This window comes from Muscardinus avellanarius (genome assembly GCF_963383645.1).
Source record: "Muscardinus avellanarius genome assembly, chromosome: 2".
Taxonomy (NCBI): Eukaryota; Metazoa; Chordata; class Mammalia; order Rodentia; family Gliridae; genus Muscardinus; species Muscardinus avellanarius.
The window spans coordinates 133,919,743-133,943,812 of record NC_137787.1 but is presented as its reverse complement, the minus strand read 5'-3'; the positions used below and the strand labels follow the sequence as shown (position 1 = coordinate 133,943,812).

The 24,070-nt window shown below is 39.3% G+C and overlaps 1 protein-coding gene across 7 annotated transcripts in view; it reads left to right on the top strand.

The window, feature by feature from the left end:
* The window catches only part of DCLK1 (doublecortin like kinase 1), a gene marked incomplete at both ends in the record, with an annotated part of 363,877 nt that overhangs the window by 5,139 nt on the left and 334,668 nt on the right, over positions 1–24,070 (top strand). For all 7 annotated transcript variants that reach the window (XM_080690077.1, XM_080690076.1, XM_080690069.1 and 4 more), the window contains one exon: positions 13,179–13,525. In XM_080690077.1, the coding sequence (XP_080546203.1) occupies positions 13,179–13,525 (347 nt within the window). The remainder of the gene's footprint in view (positions 1–13,178; positions 13,526–24,070) is intronic.

The window sequence follows — 24,070 nt, the reverse complement described above, 5'->3', positions numbered from 1 at the left end:
ATAATTTATTTAACATGTCTTTTCTTGATGAGCTTTTAGGATGTGTCCAACCCTGTGTTATTGCAAATAATTTTGCAATAAATATCCTTGAATTAATGCTTTCCACTCATGTAGGTGAATACCTTTAGAATAAATTTCTAGAAGTAATATTGTTGGATAAAGAAGTACATGCACTTAATTTTCAAGAGTTATTGCAAAATTCTTTTCCAAAGGGGTGGCCCTAGTTTTCATTCTGATCAGTAATATATGACAGTAGCTGTATCTCTGTCTTAGAAAAGGTATTGTAATACCAAATGTTTTGATATTCACTAACCTATTAAGGATAACATTTCATTATAGTTTTAATTTTCATCTTTTCTTTTTCTTTTTTGCACACTGAGGATGGAACCCAGGGACATTCTACCCCCAAGCTATACCCCCAGACCTATTTTTTTTTTTATTCTTTATTTTGAAACAGGGTTTCACTAAGTTAGGCTGGCTGCGGACCTGTGATCCTTTTGTCTCAGCCTCCCAAATACTGGGTTTATAAGTATGTACTAGCACACCTGACAGCTTTCATTTTTTTATGTGTTTAAAAGTCATTCATATTTCTTCTCTATGTGTATTTCTCTAGAGATTTTTTTTTGCCATTTTTCTGCTAGATTGGGACTTTTTTTATTGACCTGTAGGATTTTTCTCCTTTTAAAGATAAAAGCCTTTTATGAAAATAATGGAAAGTATTTCTTTGGATCTCCCATAGTGACTTTATTGTATTTTTTTGCCATGTAGATTTACAGAAAATATGTATAATCAAATATATCAGTCTTTTAATTTATGGCATTATTTTATGCCTGATGGACCCTCTGTTCTCAGAGGTCATGAAGCTAACATTTCCTCTTTTTCTTGTATTTTTTTGTTTTCATTAAAAGAAAACACATTTTAATGGAAATCATATTAGTATGTGAGGTAGGGATTCAGTTCTACTTTATTTTTCCCCAAGGCATATGCTTCATTTCTTCAACATTTTATTTTGAAATTAATTCAGATTAATAAAAGATCAAAAAATAAGTTCTTCTATAACCTCCACCCAGCTTTCATAACAGAATATCTTACACAATTGTAATAAAACAGAAGTCATGCACTATACAGAAACTAAACTGCAGGCTTCCTTTAAGTGTCATTAGTTTTCCCATTGATGTCCTTTGCTCTTCCAGAATGAAGTAGCCATATTGGATTTGGTTGTCATGTCTCCACCATCTCCTGCAAGGCATGACAGTTTTTCATTCTTTCCTTATCTTTAATGGTGTTGACAGTTTTGAAGAATGAGAGACAGTTATTTTGTAGAATGCCTCTCAATTTGGGTTTGTCTGATGGTTAGATTGGTATCGCACATTCTGGGCCAGAATGCAAAAGAGGTGATATTGAATCCACTTCAGTGCATCAGACCTGCCTGTAGGTCTTATTACTGGTTCCCCATGATCCATTGGTTAAGGGGTGTTGCAAGGTATTTTCTTTTTAATATTACTGTGCTAATAAGCTCTTTGCTACTGTGAAAATACCTGGGAAAAACAACTTAAAGAAGGAAAGATTTATTTTGGCTCATGGTATCAGAGGTTCAGTTCATGGTAGGCTGGCTCCAAGGTAGTTACATCATGGCAGAAGGGGATAGCAGAGGAAAGCTGCTTGCCTTGTAGTAGTCATTAAGCAGAGAGAAAGGGGTGGGAGACAAGACATACCCTTCCAGGGCTCACCCTAGTGACCTACTTTCTCCAGTTAGGCTCTACCTCCTGAAGTTTCCACCACCTCCCGCTAATGTCATCATATCAGTGGATTCATCTTCAATGTAATCAGAGTCTTCATGATCCATTTTCTCCCCTAAATCCTCATCTCTAAACATTGCTGCACTGGGGAATATGCCTTCAACATGTGCTTCTTGTGGGGGGTGGGGGGAGCTCTTCATAACCAAAACATGGCAGTCACTGTTTCCCTTTTGTTATTAACAAAAATATTTTGATGGAACTTTGCATCTTTATACATAGTGTGTTTCTCCTTAAGGTTTTGCTTATTTTTTGGCGTTTATTGGTAATTCTTGCCTATAGCGGTTACTGATGTGGTGTTGTATTGGTGGTTTTCGGATTCCCTCTTTAGGTGCCATATTTTCCCATACGGTGTCCTCCATTTTCCTATCGTAGTATCATCTTCTGTGATCTCATAAGCTCCTATTATTATAACCAGCTTTTTAAGGCATAGGCCTTCTATGACTTCTCAGACCTGTCTTCAACACTCCAACAAATTGAGACTAATCCTTGGTCTTTCCAAACTCAATATGTATAAATGTGAAGTCATTTTTTCCCATTATCTAGAATTCATTCTTTCTCTTCTGGTCCAAATCTTATTAAATGTGTCATGACCTGCTCAGGTCCTAATGTTTGTGACCCCTGCCGCATCCTCACACAAGTTCATATGTTGAGACCTAATCACCAATGTGATCGTATTGAGAGGGAGAGCCATTGGTGACTAAGTGTGAGGGTTGAGCCCTCCTTACTGGAATCAATTGCTTGTTTTTTTTCATATGTGGAAGCTCAAAAGAATCTAGGAAGCAAAGAAGACTTCAGATAAATGAGGGGAGATACCAGTAAAGTAGTGGAAGGGTTTTTGGAGTGAGAGGTAGGGAGGAGAAAGGGGAGATCTGATGATGAAAGTTCAAATAATCTTTTTATTTGTATGTGAAGTTATCTATATCAGTGTTAATAGTATCTATGGGGAAAAAGAAATAGCAGGGGGGAAACACAGAAACAATGCTGTGTGATGTTTGCTTCTGTCATGCTGAAGCTCACTAAGGTGTACTCATAAAAACAAAAACAAGAGGCTCCAGAGAACCATTTTGCCTTTCCTCCTGTTAGGACACAGCAAAGTGTCATCTGTGAGGAAGGTGTCTCAGTAGACGCTAAGTCTGCCAGCTCCTAATCTTGAACTTCACAGCTGCTGGAACTATGAGAAATAAGTGTTTATTGCTTATAAGGTGCTAGTCTATGGCATTCAGAATGTACTAAGACACACCTAAATTAACATCACCCTTGATGTCTTCCTCTTTTCACATGCAAATGTCCAGCAAATCCCGTTGATTCTTTTTGGGACATTTCTTTGATTTCTTTCCATCACCATTATTATGGCTTTTATTTTATTTTATTTTTTTATTTTATTTTATTTTATTTTTTTTGTGGTACTGGGGTTCCTGGAAGCCCTTCTACCTCGGGGCTACACTCCCAGACCTATTTTTACATTTTCATTTTGGAAACAGGGTCTCCTAAGCCAGCGCGCGGCTGGCTTCGAACCTGCGCGATCCTCCTGTCTCCGCCTCCCAAGCGCGGGGATTACAAGCGTGTGCCACCACGCCCGGCTCCTATTATGGCTTTTAAAACCCCATTACTATTTAACAATAACATCATCCTTTGTTGTTGTTGTTGTTTTGTTACTGGGGATTGAACCCAGAGGCATTATACTTCCAAGTCATACCCTGGTCCTTTAAAAAGAATCTTTTTGTTTTGCTTTGAAACATTCTCAGCCCTTCTTATTTTGAAATTTAAAAATTTTTAATTTTTATTTGAAACTCAATAAGTCACTGAGGTTGGTGAATCTGTAATCCTCCCATCTCAGCCTCCTAAGTACTGAGATTACGGGCATAGGTCACCATGTGCAGCTACTTATATTTTTGTATACTGAAAGAATGATACATTTTACTACAGTGAGTGTTGTAGAAAAATTTGAAAAATGTAAAAGTGAAAAAGTAAACAATAACTCCTCATTTTCCTACTTCTTAACGCTTGTCTCTTTCTTGTGTGGTTCTAGTAGAGCCTTAAGCTAAAAATACTAGTTAATTTTTTCCCTTTTCTTTATATTATGTTCATATTAACCCTGCTCTTGTATTCCTGATTCAACTTGTCTTAGATCATCTCCTTTCGGACACGCATGTCACCTGCTGTGGTCTTCAAATCAGATTTCCTGCCCCATAAAGCTGGACATAGACCATTGCTCTGTGTCATGCTTTTGATTAATAATGGCTCTCCTCTTTACTTATAGAATGTAGCCCAGAAACTTTTGGGCACTTCTTTCAACAAGTCCTCTGCTGTCCCTGGTCTTGTCACCCATTGATTTTAGGCAGCTCTGTAGCTAAGCTCTTGACTTTTCCTGTGTTCCCCCACCCCTGGGCTTCCCTTCTTTTCCTGTCTCGGTGTAAGATGGGTGCCCTCCTGAAAGGGTGCAGAGTATCATGCTTAAGAGGGCAGGCTCTGGAGCCAGACCACCTGTGTTTGAATCTTGGCTCAAACTATTCTGGCCATATGACCTTAAACAAGCTACCTAAGTCCTTGTGCCTCAGTGTGCCCTGTGATAAATATTAGTACTTAACTCACAGGGCTGTGGTAAGGATTACAGGCAAGACAGCTTGGGCTAGAAAATGACTCCCTACATGGTAGACATTCACATAACCTATTCTATCAACACCTTCCCCACGCTCATTCCTCTCAGCCAACAGATATACATCTCCCACGTTCCAAACAATTTTTGCCTTGACTTTGCTGATCTCTCAAACCCCAAACTCCCCACCATAAGAAATATCTGTATTTGCTATCCTGCCTCCTCAGCTTCCAGTTATATTCCAACCACTCCGCTAGGATAATCACACTATGATATGCTTATTTATTTTTACATCTCAGCCTCTGGAAGTCAGGGAGCCACAGGAGGCCTCACAACCTTGCCTGATAGATGCAAATGTTCAACAAATATAGCTGGATGGAAAAAGAGAGGCATAGGAATGGGTAAATGGATGAATGAAACCAATATGGTGTCACTGCTCAACTGAAGTGATCGTTAGGGGGCCACGTGTAGCCTCTTATTGGCCAGTTAGTCATCGTTTAGGGATCTTTATCTTTGCTGTGCTCCCTGGAATGATGTATGCTGATGTTTGGATATCCTCTAGCCATATATTTGCCACCCCCTGATGTTCATGGCTCCAAGCACATGATTTCTCTTAGCCCTCATCAATGGCCTCTGTCACTCTGGGTCTCCTTTAAATACTACTCTTGCCCTGGATTTCAGCTTTTCTAACTGGCTATGGACATTTTTCCCTGAGCATTTATTTTTCAATGCTCATATGTACAGCTGCTGCATCCATCTCCTTCCCAAACTCCATGTGTTTCTCCAGAACTGTTTGCTGGAAATATTCAGCTGCCTGGCTCTTAACTTAGTTTCCTTCCTTACCACCTAATCGAAACCCATTCCCCTTCTTATTTTACCTACTGTGGTCTACGGGAAGTAGGCCAGGAGAGAAGTTGCAGCATCACCGTGGGCTCACATTCTCTTGGGAGCCATATCGATTCAGGTTGATTGTACCTTTTTCATACTCTCCATAGCATCCACTCCTCTCTATCCCTACAGCACATATGGAGAGTTCACTCTCCTCCTCCTCCCTTGGTCTCTCACGAAGGCTTTCTAGATGGCATCTTGACTTCTGTACCCCACATCCCGCCTTCAGCCCTGGCTTCCTTCACACTGCAGTTGGCGTGCCCCATCAGCACCCAACGCTGGCCATGCACAAAAACTCTCACCTCCGTCACCTAGCAGTCCAAGGAAACATTTTTATTTTATATTTTGAGAAAAAATATGTAGATGATATTATTTTATTTTATCTGAAATGCCCTTCTCTCTCTTTTCTGCTAATGGAAATCACACCCTCTCTTCTAGGGCTGCTGTGAATTCCATTTTCTTTTCTCCCATAACCCAGTGGGAGGTGATTTCTTTCTCTGAATTGGGATTGCCCTCACCCCTGGTTTAGCAATTGGTACTTGCTGCCTGGTGGTGGAATCTTTTCATATACACATATTACTTCCTAAACTTTTTGAAGATAGGCTCCTGTCTTAGGTTTCTTCCACTTCCCAGAGTGGCTAATTCAAGTCTTGTACCTGTCATTGACAATTTAGGAGGATTTTTAAATTTTTAACTTGTTGCAATTTTGTTGCTTGCTGTTGTCTCATTTTTGGGGGAGAATTCTGAGCAATGAGATTATGGGTGGAAGACATAAATATTTTCATGTCTCCACATACAGTGTGCCATGTTGCTTTTCAAAAGCATTCCTACTAATTTAATGTCTCTAGTGGTTTGATGTACTACTAGTTTTTTATTTTACCATATATTTCAGTGCCTTATATTTTGTAAATTATAGTAGGCTTTGCACATTATATCAAACCATTGTTGAATTATAGGTCCTTGCCTGTCTTTTTCCCCTCTTTGGTTTTTAGGCTTTTCAAGTACATGTCTTAAATTTCAGAAAATTTGGATCTCACATTTTTTTCCTTTATGTTGTTATTCTGTTTCTTTGAATTTGAGAAGTTGACATTTTCTCATAGGTCTGACATAAACATTATTTCTCTAAGCTTATTTTTATATGCCCTTATATTGTGGAAAAACTATGGAAGAATGACCTGTCAGTGCCTTTGGGGAATCTTTTTTCTGCCTTTAATAGCACCATGAAAATCATCTTCAACTGGTGCCTTACAGGTATATCATGAAATATTGCTGCGCATATCTGACTTGGCTCATAAAAGTAGTACCCACAAGGCACATTATGATATTTTGTTCTATAAATTCATTTTCATGTAATTAAACTCAGTTCAGATTCAGAAGTTTTACTATATGTCCTAGATTTTGTTGTAACTCACAAAGTGAAATTTAATTGCCACAGTTCTCAAAAAGAAAGTTTATATTCTAGAAAAATGAAATATATCACAGATATCTCTCAATTAAGATTCTTCTGAACAAATCACATCTTAGTCTATAGGAATTTTAGAGGCAGTACTCACTAGCTTTAGTCACGCGAAGGGAAGAAATTAGGTCATTTTCAGACTGATGTCAAGTACTATTCAACAGAATTCACTTGCCTCTGCAAGTTGCAAAACTCTTAGTAACCTAGCAAGACTCTGTTTCAAATAAAAAAAATAAATAAATGAAAAAACAACCCTAAGGATGTATCTCAGAGGTAGAATGACCCTGATATCAATCCCCAGTGCCACAAACAAACAAACCTCCAAACTAATATGCTTACAAAAACTATTTTATCCTAGAACTTCATGGAATTACTTAAATCACAACTCTTAGCCAATGAAAACTCAAGTAATAAGAAAAAACAGGACAATTTCTAGAATCCCCCAATATAGAGTCCTGCAGAGAAACTCCATGGTGCACCATTGCCTGGTCAAACAGAATAGGTACCACACTACCAAATGCCTTCAGTGGTGCCCAGAGAACTGACTTAAAGCAGAAATAGTCTAAGTTTCATAATGGGAGCTAATGACAAAGTAGAATTAATTCTGTAGATTTTTTTATAATTAACTTTATTAGAAAAAATATTGCCATACCTTGAAGGATAGTGATAAATAGGACAACTTTAAAATAAATGGTTTTTTCCTTTTATTTTTCATTTTTGATATTGGGGATTGAACCCAGAGGCATTCTACCTCCAAGCTATATTCCCAGCCCCTTTTATTATTTTATTTTGAAATAGTATCTTACTACGTTGCTGAGGGTCTCACTAAGTTGCTGAGGCTGGCTTCAAATTCGTGATCCTCATGTCTTAGCCTTGAAAGTACTGGGATTTCAGGCATGTACCACGATGCCCTACTCATGGGTAATGTAACAAATACAGAAACATGGAGTCTTCAGTATTTAAAAAAATAGCCTAAGCCAGGAGTGGTGTGCACATCTGTAATCAGTACTTGGGAGGCTGAGACAGGAAGATCGCAGGTTTGAGGATAGCCCTAGCAAGTAGCAAGTCTCTCAGCAACCTAACAAGACTTTGTTAAATGTGGGAAGAAAGAAAGAGAAAGAGAAAGAAAGGAAGAAAGAAAGAGGCTTGGGATGTAGCTCAGAGGTAGAATGTCCCAGGGATCAATCCCCAGTACCACAAAAAAAAAATTTAAAACAGAAGAAAAAGTAATATGCTTAAAATTATTTTATCCTTGAAGTTCTTGAAAATATTTAACTCTACTAGGAAAGATATCATCATATTTTGACATTTTAGAAGGTATGGTTGGATTCCAACACACTTTCATGCTTTATTTCCTTGTCTTTTTGTAATTATAGTTTTCTTTCTCTCTCTCTCTGTATAAAAGTAAATATTAGTTTTTAGCCCTTATAAATGCCACAGCAAAAGCCGGGCGTGGTGGCGCAGGCTTGTAATCCCCGCGCTTGGGAGGCGGAGACAGGAGGATCGCGCAGGTTCGAAGCCAGCCGCGCTGGCATAAGAGACCCTGTTTCAAAAATATAAAATAGATCTGGGAGTGTAGCCTGGAAGAAGAAGGGCTTCCAGGAACCCCAGTACCACCACCAAAAAAAAAAAAAAAAAGCCACAGCAATTTTGCCAATGCTGTGTCTGTAGTTCTTGCCATTTGTTGAGGTGTCTTGGATATCAAGAATATTACATTTCAAGTGTAGGATTAGTCTTATAGAATTTTTAGCTTGAACAAACTACAAAACCGGCAGTATGCCAGGCATGGTGGCTCACACCTGTAGCCTCAGCTACCCAGGAGGCGGGGGCTGAAAGATCACTTGTGCCCTGGAATTCAAGGCCAGCCTGGGCAATATGGAAAGACCTCATCTCAAAACATTCAGACAAAAACTGGCAATGTGATAACCAGCCACCAAGTCATAATATTTTTTAACTTTTAGTACCACCTGTAAATAGATTTTTATGCCATTTCCTCTAAACCATCTAAGATATTTGCAAACTTGACATCTTTATTTAACTCCACCTATAAAGTAATGAAAACTCTTAAAGTAAATTTTGGACTGTTTTGATCAAATATATCTTTTTTTTAAGGTTTCTTTACTTTTATTTCATTGTTGCAGTAGAAATTTTATCAGAAGACTTTGGAGTTGGCTGAGTGTATGTGTGAGGAAGTATGTTGCAGGAATTATAAGTCTTACTGCATGTTGAGTGACGCTTACACATAGTTCATGTGAGGCTTTGAATATGGCCAATAGATGATTCTCTAGAGAAGATTATAATTTATTTTGATCCCATTAAACAAGAGCTTGAGCACTGGAAATCCAGAGCTATTTGACCAAACAAAGACTATGTATTCTTCCATTCAAACCTGTCATGTTGGTTAATCTGCAATTATCCATGATGTTAGCACATTACATGTAGCCCTTAGTATCCGCGGGTGCTGCATTCACTGGCTTAACCAATTATGGACTGAAGACGTATTTTTGAAAATTGCATGTGTACTTAGCAAATAGATTTTTTCTCTGTTATTTCATAAACAATATAGTTTGTTAACTATTTACATTGAATTAGATATTTTAAGTTATTTGGGATGATTTTAAATGTATGGAATATGAGTGTAGGTTCTACACAAATACTACACCATTTTATAAAAGTGGGTTGAGCATCCTCTGATTTGAATATCCTCAGGGGATCCTGGAATCAATTCCCTGAGGATGCTGAGGGATGACTATAATTGAAAAGCTCTTTTCCCCCCTACAAAATCAGAAAATACAATAAGCTTTAATTTAACTGAATTAAGGCAGAGACCACATCTCCATTGGTGGGAGAAGTTCAGAACTATGGTTACAGGCCCGGCGTGGTGGCACACACTTGTAATCCCCGTGCTTGGGAGGCAGAGACAGGAGGATCGTGCAGGTTCGATGCCAGCCTCACTGGCTTAAGAGACCCTGTTTCCAAATAAAAATACAAAAATAGGTCTGGGAGTGTAGCCCGGAGGTAGAAGAGTTTTCAGGAACCCCAGTACCACCAAAAAAAAAAAAAAAAAAACCCAGAAAAAAACTATGGTTCCAATAAAAGTAGTCAGAATGTGGAGTCAGATAAATTTTATGTAAAGTTGTTTGCATAATGAAATGGAAACTATCTGTGCTGGCTTTTCCTGAAGTTCTGAGTAGTGTAGTGAACTCTAAATGACCAAGCACTGTGTGGTGTGTGATCTTGGATTTGGTGACAGCTTTTCAGTCACCTTTTACCTGTTACTTTCCTCTTAGCTCAACATCATCCTTTTTAAGAAACATTTCTTCTGTTGTTGTTGCTTGAATCCAGCCTACCATGTTTGCTACCTTATGAAAGTGTTTTGAAGGACTTTCTCTGTGTGCTTTATCTAAGAAGATGTAAAAATCATATTTTTTATTTCAACAAATCCATTCAATATTGTTATAGTCTTAAAATTTTTTGCTCTTCTGATTATTTTTTTTCTGATGGTAAAAAAAACTTTTCTTGAAGAATATGGTGGTACAAATCTGTAATCCCGGTGCCTGGGAGGCTGAGACAGGAGAATCAGAGGTTTGAGAACAGCCTTCGCAAAGTAGTGAACATCTCAGAAACCTAGCAAGACCCTGTTCCCAAACAAAAAATAAAAAAGGCTGGGGGTGTTAGCTCAGAGGTAGATGCTTCTGGGTTCAATCCTCAGTATTCCCAGACACATGTTTTCTTTGTTGAAATGCGAACAACTCCAAGCTTTTATTTTTTCTTAATTAGGGGCTTAGTGTATAAGCCAATAATCATACACCTGCATATCTTCAGTTAGCACAGAACTGTGACAAAGTGTGACTTGTTCTGGGAAATTTTGGACTGTGTGCCTTTTGAGGGGAGCATCAGGGTCATTTTTGTTGAGATGGACCCAGTGTGATGTACCTTGGTAGCTATGTTTAGAAAACTTAACACCCTATAGCATGGGACCTGCTCACTGAGTTCCTATAATTTTATTTATTTATTTATTTATTTATTTATTTATTTTTGCGGGTCTGGGGATGGAACCTAGGGATACACCCCCTGCCCTATTTTTTATTCTTTATTTTGAAACAAGGTCTCACTAAGTTGAAGAGGGCCTCACTAAGAAGCTGAGGCTGTCCATGAACTGCGATCCTCTGGTCTCACCCTCCCAAATGCTGTGATTATAAGCGTGCGCCACCATATCAGGCCCTATAATTTTATTTTTACTTTCAGGCTGACTGCATGATTTAGGATAATGCCACCTCAAGTCATTTTCACTTTTTTAGCAATGAGTGTTTGAGATCAAGTAATCTCTGTGGCGTGTGTGTGTGTGTGTGTGTGTGTGTGTGTATGTACATGTATGGTACACATATCTATGTTTGGTGCTGTGGCTCAGACCCAGGATATTGTACCTGCTGGGTGAGCACTCTACCATTGAACTATATCCCAAGTCCCTCTACTGCCTAACTGAACCTTCACTAAAACCCAGTGAAGTTTCATTTGACAGGTAAATAAGCCTCATTCAGAAGTCTAGGGGACTTGTCTAACATTGCACACTTGAAGAGGTCAGGTCTTGAGCCAGAATTTCCAATTCCCTCTTTCCTACTGCCACATTCATGATACCCTTTCAATAAGTTTTTAAAAACACTTCATATCTATTTTTGACACCTACTTAAATTCTGAAAAAAATAGTTGGGATAAATGTCAAATTATGATCTTCCAGGTAAATAGAAGTGGGTTGGTTTGAGTAAACTTGTAATATTCGTACAACCTCTTATGAGGCATAACGTGTGTATATATACATACATACCTACATACATACATTAGAGTAAAATTTTTTTTAATTTGCAAAATAAATGTTTGATAATATGTATAGCTTGTTCTTTTTTATTTTTGAAATACTGGTCAGGATACTTAATCCTGTGGGCCTTCATGCTTACACCATTAATTTAAAAATAGGGGAAGGACTTAGGTGAAAGTAAATAGGTTGTGTTGGATTAAGCCTATGTCACTTTACTGGCAATTATGAAGGCTTTTTAAAACATTTTTACCTAATTCTGGTCATAAAGACTTACTAACACAGAATACAAATCATTATAAAATCCTTAATTTCACAATGCTTTCATCTATTAACTTTGTGAAATATATATTTAGAATCAACCATTTTATAAATCGTCATCTCTTAGTATATAGGTTAGCTTCTTTTGTGTGTGAGCCACATCCTTACAGTCTGAGTATTTTCATTATAGGATTCTGTTAAGAGGTCATTTTAAATAAGCATTTGACAATTTTTGTTTTAGAGTCAGTTTGAGAAGCTATAGTTTGTAGGTTAACCATTCCCTAAACCTTTTACCTATCAGCAGATATGAAGTGACTTTCTAGTCTGTGTAAAGACCACGGGCAGCAGTGTATAAAAGGCAGAAAAGGAAGGGGAATTGTGTGTGTGTGAGTGTGTGTGTGTGTGTGTGTGTGTGTGTGTGTGTGTGTGTGTATGCATACATGTATATTATAGGGACGAAGCCCAGGGACATTCTACCTCTGAGCTATACCTTCAGCTCTATTTATTAATTATTATTATTACTATAAATATTTTTTTTGGTGGTACTGGGGTTCTTGGAAGCCCTTCTACCTCCTAGCTACACTCCCAGACCTATTTTATATATTTTTATTTAAAAACAGGGTCCCTTAAGCCAGTGAGGCTGGCTCCGAACCAGCACGATCCTCCTATCTCCACCTCCCAAGCATGGGGATTACAAGTGTGTGCCACCACGCCTGGCATTACTATTATTAATTTTGAAACAGGGTCTCCCTAAGTTGCAGGGGGCCTCACTAAGTTGCTGAGGCTGGCTGTGAACCAGTCTCAGCCTTCCAAGTACTGGACTTACAGGCGTGCACTATTGCACTCAACTACCACTTTTGGAATTTTACTTAATTGCAGAGTGGTTAGCGTACACTCTCATCAAATTTATAAGTTATATAACCATTTTAAGCAGCAGTGTTCTGGTCCATTTTTAGTTTTTAAATGAGCTCAAGTAGCACATGTAGCTATCTCTGGTTTTTAAGTTTTCCACACATTTAAATGTCCCTAACTCGCAAAGAATACTTCCTATTCTGAATTCAATTTCATACCTTTCTTAGGCTGATTCAAGCATATCAATATGTTTATCACCAGCCTGCAAATGAAAAAGAGGATGATTTTCTTTGCAAGATGCCAGTCTGTTGCTGGCAGAACCAGATCAGAAGTCAGAAATCTTTCTTTTTCATTAATTATGAATCATGTTTACATTGTTTTTACAAATCACAACTTGTCCTTGCCCCTAGGTAGTAAAAGGAAAATGGAAAGACTACATAGGAAAAAAAAAAAAAAAGAAAGAAATGAGTCTACCTTTGTGTCAATGGAAGTCTCCCTCTCTCTCTTCCTTAGGAGAGAGTTACGTGTGTGGTTCCATCGAGCCCTTCAAGAAGCTGGAGTACACCAAGAACGTGAACCCCAACTGGTCGGTGAACGTCAAGACCACCTCGGCTTCCCGGGCCGTGTCTTCGCTGGCCACCGCCAAAGGCAGTCCTTCCGAGGTGCGGGAGAATAAGGATTTCATTCGGCCCAAGCTGGTCACCATCATCAGAAGTGGGGTGAAGCCCCGGAAGGCAGTCAGGATCCTGCTGAACAAGAAAACGGCCCATTCCTTCGAGCAGGTCCTCACCGACATTACGGATGCCATCAAGCTGGACTCTGGGGTGGTGAAGCGCCTGTACACCTTGGACGGGAAGCAGGTAAGGGCAGTGTCCTGCCAGCAACCCCACTTCACCGGGAGAAGCAGGGAGATGGGGGGACTTGTGGCGTGTGCTGGGAACCTGAGACATACGTTTTATTCTAGTTGAGGGAGCTGGGTCAGTCAACAAAAATGTCCTTGTTGATCTCACACTTATCCAAGGTTAGCATTGGGCAGAATTAATCTTGGGAATTAAGTTTAAAAAAGGCCTATCTTCGAAGATGAAATGATTATTCAGGGATTTCTACTTTTGAAGTTATTTGCTTAGCATAATGGGGCTCTCTCGTCATCTGTTTTCAATTTTATCCTCTAGTTTATAGCCTTAAGCATGGAAGATGCAGAGGTAAGCTGTCAGCACCAGAGAAAATCTAATGCATTTCTTTGACCTAAGTAATATTTTATGATTCTGCATCTCAGGAATGTTCTCTAGTGAGATTTATTTAAATTTTGTAGACTTTAAGATGTATCTAAGGAATGGCATATATCCATCTGGAGAATTTTAGCAGGAATATTTCTAGAATATTAGGCATACTATGCATTTAAAACATAATTTCAGAATTAAAACGAAAAGGAGAAGGTTTCTTTACCTGTGAAATGGAAATCTGTCAACTTGGACAAATGGACGTTACAATGTGAGTTGGCTAGATGAATAATGCTTGTAAAAGCTTGACAGGACTCTGATGGTAAAATGAGTAAAAAAAAAAAAATACTGATCATATGATCAGTGTGAATTGCTAGCCATTCAGAGTTTAGCAGTGTCTCTGTTTAAGATAATCATTTTTAGCCAGGCGTGGTGGCGCACGCTTGTAATCACAGCATTCTGGAGGCTGAGACTGGAGGATTGTGGTTCGTGGACAGCCTCAGCTACTTAGTGAGGCCCTCTGCAACTTAGCGAGACCCTGTTTCAAAATAAAGAATAAAAAATAGGGCAGGAGGTGTAGCTCGGAGGTTGAATGCCCCTAAGTTCCATCCCAAGACCTGCAGTAAATAAATAAATAAAAAAGTAAATAAATATAAGAAAGACTAAAAAAATAGGGCAGGGGATGTAGCTCAGAGGTAGAATGCCCTTGGGTTCTGTCCTTAGTACAGGAAAAAAAGATTATCTTTTTTAGTATTACTATCTTTGTTTGAAATTTAATTTTTAGTGTGGCTCTATAAAAATACATTTTTTATTTATTTATTTTTTTTTGCAGTACTGGGGATGGAACCCAGGGTCATTCTACCTCTGAGCTATACCCCCAACCCTATTTTTTATTCTTTATTTTGAAACAGGGTCTCACTGAGTTGCAGAGGGCCTCACTAAGTAGCTGAGGCTGTCCACAAACCACAGTCCTCCTGTCTCAGCCTCCCAAATGCTGGGATTAAAAGCGTGCGCCACCATGCCCAGCCTCAAAATACCTTTTTAAATTCGGTGGGGGGTAACTTGAATGATTTGGATGTATAGACAGTATTAAAATAAAAACTAGATTTATAAATTAAGAGATCGATCTTAAGTGGAAGATGTGGGCAAATTCTTGAAGGCTAATACAAACTTAATTAATTAGAATAGATGCTAATACTACTAGAAAGAGTGTTAGTCATGAAAGAATAAGTCCCCTAGGGACCCATTTAAATACTCTAACTTATAAAAATTCATTAGAAAAGAAGGAATCTGTGTGAGTTGTTCATTTATATTGACCAATCTTCTGCTGCCTCATAAAACTTGCATGTGGATAAAGATTCCTAGGGATGATATTTTCAGTCTTGTGGCTCTGAGAGACTATAGCCTGAATGCCATCAATATATCAGTGACCAGAAAGCCCACGACTGGCTTGTGAATTATACTAGCAATAAAATGGCACATTTCATAATAAAATAATTAAGCCCTTCATTGGTTCAATTTCTAATGAGTTATCCAACCATCCTGAAGTATACATTTTTCAAATGTTTTCTCAAGGTGAGAGTTTACCTACCTTCATAAAAAGTAAAATTTAGAACAAAGAATATATATTGGTGAGTCTTCCTCCTCCCCTCTCAGTTCAGAATTTGGGGGATTAGGTCTAAAAATCAGTGTTAGGAGACAGGTGTAGTGGGTGCACATGCCTATAATCTCAGTACTTGGGAGGCTGAGACAGGAGGATCATAGATTTGAGGACAGCCTCAGTACATAGTGAGACTCTCATAAACCTAGTGAAATCCTGTTTCAAAATAAAAATAAAATAGGGCTGGGGGTGTAGGTCATAAGTAGAATGCCCTTGAATTCAGTCCTCAGTACCACACACACAAAATAAATAAATAAATAAATAAATAAATAAATAAATAAATCAGTGTTTGCTAATGTCTGTATCAGCGAATCATTTGTTTTTGTTTATTGAGGAATAAATTCCTAGAATGGGTTCTACAATGTTCACAATCATTTTCTTCCTTTCAGAACTCACCTAATGGCAGTATTTTATAGTGGCTTAATTTTGCTCGGTTATACATGACAATAATTGGGTATAGTGGGAAAGAATCCTAGTTTGAATGTCAAGAGATCAGGATTCAAATCTTGGCTCATCTACAGATTATTTATATATATTTTTCAAAACAGTAACTGACGCCGGGCGTGGTGGCGCATGCTTGTAATCCCCGCGCTTGGGAGGCGGAGACAGGAGGATCATGCAGGTTCGAAGCCAGCCGCGCGCGCTGGCTTAGGAGACCCTGTTTCCAATTAAAAATGTAAAAATAGGTCTGGGAGTGGAGCCTGGAGGTAGAAGGGCCTCCAGGGACCCCAGTACCACCAAAAAAACCCCAAAAAACAAAAAAAAAACCCCAGTAACTGAGCTTCATTATACTTACCAGTAAAATATGGATAAAATGGCCAGGTGGGGGGTGCATATATCTTCATCCTAGTATTTGGAAGGCTGAGATAGGAAGGTGACAGGTATGAGGTTAGCCTCAGCAATTTAGCAAGACTTTGTTTAAAAAAAAAAAAGTAAAATAAAAAGGGCTGGGGATATAGCTCCAAGGTGGACTGTCCCTGGGTTCAATCCCCGGTACTCCCCACCCCCAGAAGGATAAAATGACCACTTCTGTTGCATAGTGTGTTTATGGGGTCAGCCATGATAATACATTTGAAAACAAGTTTGCATTATAATAACCTTGATGATAATAGCTTTGCCGAGTGTCATTCCAAGTGCTTTGCTTATATTATCTGATTTCATCCTCCCAATAGCTGGATTATTACTCTCATTTAACAGATGAGGCTACAAAGGCACAGAACTTAGTAAAAGCATGTCCAGGACCATACAGCTATAAATGGTAGAGTTGGAATTGGATTCAGTCTTGCTCTGGTGCATGGTAAGCACTGGACCACGGTTATGAAAGCAACATACGGATAGAAATGTGCAGAGAAAGGAGTTGTGTTAGACAGCTTTCTGATACTCTGACAAAAAACCCAAGGTAGTAGACTTACAAAGAGGAGATAATCATTTTGGCTCACAATACTGAAGGCTTCAATTTGTGACTCGTGGCCCTCTTCCTTTGGGCCTGTGGCAAGGCCGCACCTCACGGCAGGAGCACCTGGTAAACAGAACCGTCCACTGCATGGTTGAAGGTGAAGGAGAGCGAGGCGAGGGCCCGGGGTCCTACAGTCACCCTTGAGGACGTGCTCCTCCTCCTGGCAACCTCGCAGCAGGCCCCACCTCTTAAAAACTCCACCCCTTCTACTAGTGCCAGCCTGAGAACCAAGGTTTTAAAGCACGAGTCACTGGGGGACATAAAAGATACAAACTATAGCAGGAGAAATTTGTCCAAGGAATGCCATTTGACTGTTTTATGGAATATACATATATTGTGTATATTTATGTATATATTTCATACACATTAAATATAACATATGTAGAAAGTGGTGCGTATGGGCTTTATATATCTCCCCCAGAGTCATTCTGCTGAGTGCTGGGCTCTCCTCCTCGTTTTGTGTGAAGCATGCAGCTCTCCGTCGTGGCCTTTCTTCTATTGTGTTCTCCTCATAGCAGGAGTGGTAAAAAGCTGCAGAGAAATTGGAAGGCACAGGGTAAAGAACATTCAAACTTTTTGCTTGGGTTCCAAGTGGGAACAAAAATGTTTCCTCCTGCACCCCAGGAGTCTTTAGAATTATCCAGTTCAAAAGAGAAATCTGCCCAATAAGCAATATGTCGTAGTAGAATTTTTTGACAGCCGTGGCAGAGACTGAGGCTTGATAAGCCTTTGAGAGTTAGCCGTGTTCCTGAGAGCCTTCCTGTGGAGAGATGTCCACATAGGGTTGGCATCTTCCTCTGCCCGTCTGGCGCTGGGGTCTGTATGCTGCCAAAGGACCTTGGGCCTCATCCTACCCCCCTTTTTTTTGCGGGTCTGGAGATGGAACCCAGGGGCATTCGACCTCTGAGCCACAACCCCTACCCTATTTTTTTTTTTTCATTCTTTGAGACAGGGTCTCACTAAGTTGCAGAGGGCCTCACTAAGTAGCTGAGGCTGTCTAGGAACCACAATCCTCTGGTCTCAGCCTCCCGAATGCTGGGATTACAAGTGTGTGCCACCACGCCTGGCTTTTTTTCCCCTCTTTTGATACTGGGGATTGACCCCAGGGGCATTTTACCTCTGAGTTAAACCCCAGACCTTTTTACTTTTTATTTAAAACAGGGTCTTGCTAAGTTATTGAGCCTGGCCTAGACTTGCAATCCTACGGTCTCGGCTTTCTAAATACTGAGATTATAGGCATACACCACCGGGCCTGGCTAGGACCTCACCTTTAAGGTCAAGTGTCTTACTCTTTTTTTTTTTTAATAGCTCACCTGAGTCCTTGTATCAAACTCATAAACAATGTGGAAAAATTCAGTGTCCAGTGATTTTTTTTTGTTTTTGTGTATGTGGCACTGGGGATTGAACCCAGGGGCATTTTACATTAGGGATATACCCCCAGCCCTATTTTATTTTTATTTCGGAACAGGGTCTTGCCGGGTTGCTAAGCATCTCACTGTTTGCTGAGACTGTCCTCCACGCTGGCCTCCTTCTGTCTCAGTCTCCCACATACTGGGATTCCAGGCACGTGCCACCATACCTGGCTCCAATAAAGTATTTAAATGTAGTTTTTTTTTTTTGTATTGAGGAAATATAATTGTCTAAAAATGAATAGCTTGAGTGCTTTTGATAAATGAGGAGGATCCATGAGCAGGGCCAGCTTTTCACACTGCCTTCAGCAGCCCACAGATGTATCCTGGGACTGAAACTGTTGCTGCTGAGATTTTTAGCAATGGAAGTGTGAAAGCCTGTGCCTGCTGCTCCGTATGTTACAGAGGAGATGGATGCTGCGGGGCCCGGGCCACATGTTGTTCTCGCTGGTTCTGACCACCACCCAGCCTCTTTGCTTGTTGCCCCTTGGGTTCACATTAAGTCCTAACTGAGAAGTTCACCCGATGGTACTGTTCTGAGATTTTTTAAAGCTGAGATAAGAAAACCAACATATTGGAAATGCTGCATTGTGTAGATTTTTTTTTTTTTTGCAGTATTGGAATTGAATCCAGAGGCATTCTACCTCTGAGCTACACATACCCCAGTCCTATTTTACTTTTTATTTTGAAACAGGGTCTCACTAAGTTATTGAGGGCCTCCCTAAGTTGCTGAGGCTGATCTCCTACCTGAAATCCTCCTGTCTCAGTCTCCAAAGTACTGGGATGACAGGTAAGAGCCATCACACCTGGCCTGTAGAGAAGATTTTGAAAGCAACTACAATTGGTTGATGGTGGCTCAAGGGAAGCCTGTTTGTGAGCAAGCCCTTGCTAATGACTTCACCTCCATTCTCCATTCAGGGACACTGAAGAGTCAGCAAGAGGTTTGCTGCAAAATTTCTTTCTCTTCCTCACAACACTGGGGGAGCTGAATCTATGTCCTTAGGCTCCTGGCTGGCATGGCTGGAGAGTTCAATGCACTTAAACTTGCTGTGCCTTTATTTTCAGTGACATATTATTTCCCTGTGTCTTGGTTAACCTCCCCCCCACCAAAAAAAATAGAAAGAGGCATTTGCTAGCTGAGGGTTAAAATCGTCCCCTTTCTCTATATCTGAGAGGATTTGCAGAGTCCGAGAAGCTCAGAGTCTCTTCCTCTGGCCGTAGCAGAGGTATGATGTGGGACTTTGCCAAGGGTTATTCTCTTTCCCTGCCAAGGGCTGCTCACAGAGGTCATTTGAAGTCTATTTTTTAAAAGTGATTAAAATAAGCCCCAAAGGTGTAAGATCTGATGCAAAGATACCCTTGCATATTTCTTGAATCCTTTTATGGAAAAGCAAATCTGGCTCTCTGGGGCTGCTAAATCTGTGACTATTGCGTCCTTCCTTAGAAACATAAAGTACAGCAAGTCTTAGAACAGCTAGTGTCTAAGCAGAGACTTTATACTACCAAGATCATAGATAGGGTACTTCCCAATGACCCCACCTTCCCTGTGAAATATAGCAATGATAAACTAGAGTTTTCTTTATTAAGAATAGGCACATGCCCATATTAATAGTTCCTCTCTGATATTGAAAATCTAGATAACATTGCCACCAAGTTAAGTAGTAGAGGAAAAAGTCAGGGAAGTTATATTTCTATTTTGTAGGTATTTTTTGTAGGTCTTGCACTTTGCAAAACCCACCACTGCTAGCCTGCTCATCTGAGCAAACACTTTGCTGTTTTCCTAATATGGGAAACCCTAGGAGTCACTCAGGCAAACTGCGGTAGACCCTCTTAGCCATGGTTTTGCTTTTCCAGTGTTTTGGTTACCCAAGGTCAATCACAGTCTGAAAATACTCAATGGAAAATTCCATATTTGGAGAGAGAGAAAGGGAGTTCAGTGCATTGTTGTAGTTGTTCTATTTTCTTATTCATTATTGCTAATACTTTACTGTGTCCAGTTTATAAATTAAAGTTTACTTCAGATGTGTATAGAGAAAAGCAGACATAGTAAATGTAGGACTTGGTGCTATCTGAAATTCCAGGTGTCCACTGGCAGCCTTGGGACATATCCCCCCCCCCCCAGATAAAGGGGCTGCTCTATTTTCACACTGATTTAAATGGCCAACTGAGAACAGCAGTCATTGCTTCCATGTTGAGAAAATCTCAGTGATGACTGATGGAAATAATTTAGATTTTAAAATCTGCTACACCTGGGCTTCAGTTTCAGTCTGAAAAAGTCTACTTGAAAGATACTCACTCGAGCCTGGAAAATCAATTTAGCTTTCCCACCTGCTGTGATTTAGACCTCGCGTGTCCCTGTGTTAGAGACCTTGTTCCCAGAGTGGCGCTATGAGAAGGCAGGTAGAAGCTCTAAGAGCTGGGGCTTAGTGGGAGGTCTTGAGGCCACTGAGGGTGCATCCTCAGAGGGAACTGTGGGACCTGGACCCTTCTTCCTTCTCTGTTTTTCATTTCCTGGCCATCAGACGAGTCACTTTGCTCTGCCATGGGCTCCCAGCACAAGGTACTGCCTTATCACAGGCCCCAGAACAACAGGGCTCGCCCACCAGGAACTGAAAAAAACTTCCAAACTACGAGCCAAGATATAACTTTCTCTTTATAAGTTGACTATCTTAGGTATTTGTGATAGTCATGGAAAGCTGACTACTACTACACCAGCTTACTGATTATTTAAGTTTAAAGATTCCTGTATATTGAGTGTACTTGTAGTGAGGAAATTTGCATATACTTATGTGTATATGCATTTATATTATGTAATACAAGCATTGATAGCTATATGATAACCTGCCTAACATGATATAGAGATAAACACTAGTTTCATAGAGTGATAGACTTGAGTTCAAATCTGTCCTCTACTCTAGACACAGTGAACTTCTATTGGGAACAGTTAACTATATCTAATAACCCTCAGTTCCATCTCTTGTATACTGGGAATAAGAACAATAATGCCTGCTTTGGAAATTGTGGTGAGTAGTCAGTGAAATAATCCATGTGGCAGATTTAGCATTGTGGTTAGTTACTAATAATTGGTAATTGTTATACCTTAAAAGAGGAAGATTTGTGTTATTTTGTAGTTTGGAAAACATTATATTTTGAGTGTACCATGGGAACTCACTCTTTAAGATTATCCCTTAATAATGACTAAACAGAGTTTTCCTTTCTTAATTTGTCTTTTCACACAGCTATGTCTCATGGTGTAGTGATAACAGCCTAAAGTGGGAGACAATTTATAAGACCAGATTCTTTCTTAACACTCATCAATGGTGTGTGCCTTGGCAAGACAGACTCTATTTCTTCTTCATACCTCATAATATTGATATGATAATTAATTGACAAAATATATGCATAATGACCCTGTCTGGCCACATCGAAGATCCCTGTAAATATTAGTTCACCTCTCCTCTACTATCATATTCCAGGTGTTCTTAATAGTATATTTATAGTTATTTAATATAATGCATATAGAATTGGACATTTTGTAGTTTTCCTTGTAATGGAATTACTAGGATTGAACTACTGTTGATGGTGTTTTTATCATTTCCATTTATTGTAAGTTGTGAACACAACTGAGTTATTATTTTCTTCATATGCTTCTTCAGTATAAGTCATTCCTTAAGGGTATCTATATTTTGGCAAGCTATTCCCCAATAAGGTAATATTAATGTTATTATTACTGTCATTTTTTAATACTTTCTCTGTGCCTAGCACTCAGATGGCTGATACATGGATTTTCAGTGAAGATTATTACATTGGTGATTCAATATAATATCACGGAGCCGGGCGTGGTGGTGCACGCTTATAATCCCAGCGCTTGGGAGGCTGAGACAGGAGGATCGCACAGGTTCGAAGCCAGCCTCAGCTGGTTTAAGAGACCCTGTCTCCAAATAAAATATAAAATAGGTCTGGGAGTGTAGCCCGGAGGTAGAAGGCCCCTGGGTTCCATTCCCAGTACCACCAAAAAAAACCCCAACAACAACAACAAAACAACAACAACAACAACAAAACAATATAATATCACAGAACCACCCACACAGCTCTACAAAGCGGAAATCTACCCAGATCTCAAGATTCAGCTCAAAGGTGGCTTTGTCTATGAACCATTTCTTTATTTCCATGTAGAATTAACAACCTCCTCTCTTGGGGTCATTACTTGTTCATCATTCACAGCCCACAACTCTTCACTATGCTGACCTCTTGTCATGTGTGTTTTCCTCCTAGATTTTATAGAATGAGGCTAGGAAGGTTTTTTCTTGTCTCCTGAACCTGACCTGGTAAATGCTTGTTCAATTAATGGTTGATGGCTATGTGAGTGGACTATGAACCAGTTTGCCATGGGATGTCTTCTTTACATTAGTACATTGCTTCCATTTTTCAGCAAAGTCCATACAAATAATGGTCATGTAGGAGCTGACTGGGTCATCCTGGGCTCTGGTGGTGTGCAACTATAGTCAGTATGCTCACTGCAGTGTAACCACAGGTCAGAAGATGCTCATCATGGCAATTTTTCTCTAGCTTGGGCCCTGCTTCATGAAAGAGTCTAAGGCAATTAAAAAAAGAAAATAAAAAACTCATTTGCCAATTTGGGAGTATTTGGGGGTATTGAAAGCCTTTTTTGGGGGGACAATAAATATTCTGTTAGAAAAACCTCACCATCTGAGTTAAATTGTTCTAAGCCTTCCTAACATTGCCTTGGCCACCCAGTAGAGAAAGAGGAGGACTGATCAATACATTGTATGGATTTAAACTTGGTAATGAGCCAATAAGAGGTTTTCGTGAAAAGCATCTGGTCCAATTATTGCAAAGAAACAAATCTACAGGATTCAAGGGTGTTTGTGGTGGCAGAATACAATATGTTGCAGCAGATTTTTATGATTAGTTTAAATCATTGAAACTAAATTAAAGGAAAGATGGCAGTTTCAGAAATTAAATGGAACTTGAAAAATCCAATTTTAAATACGCACTGCGTTGTAAACAACACAGCCTAGAAACCAAAGGACAGATGGGAGATTAATTTTTAATTGGATTTTTCCATTATATGACTGATATGTAATCAATAAAAGATTTTCATGCAAATGAGAAAATATTAAGATAAATTAAAATTGCCCATCTTTTCACTGACAAGATGGCCCTTAGCTAAAATTTAGTTTATTTTCATGCCTTTTTCTTTAATAATGATTCAGATCCTACTTTGTGTACTACTTGTTTTCTTGCTGGTAACTTCACATGACACAGTATTCAAATTTATAGAGGAAATGTATTATCTTTTCTCTAATTTTGTTTCTTTTACCAAGTATGAGATCCTCAGAAGCCATCACCTTGTGGACTAGCCTCTGTAGTAACATATCTGTAGAAATTCTGTCTATATCCTGGTTTAGTATTGGGGTGATTGTGTTCCAAAGTCAGAAGCAAACAGTATGTAAAATAGTTATTCTTGATAAGCTGTGCAAGACACACATTCTCTGACTTATCATGGTGTTACTTTTCTTTGGTTTTTTGTTACAATGCTGTAAAAGTGGAATGCATTCACTAGAAATTATACCTTGAATTTTGAATTTGGATCTTTTCCTGGGTTATTTCTTTTCCTTTTCCTTCCCTTCTTTCCC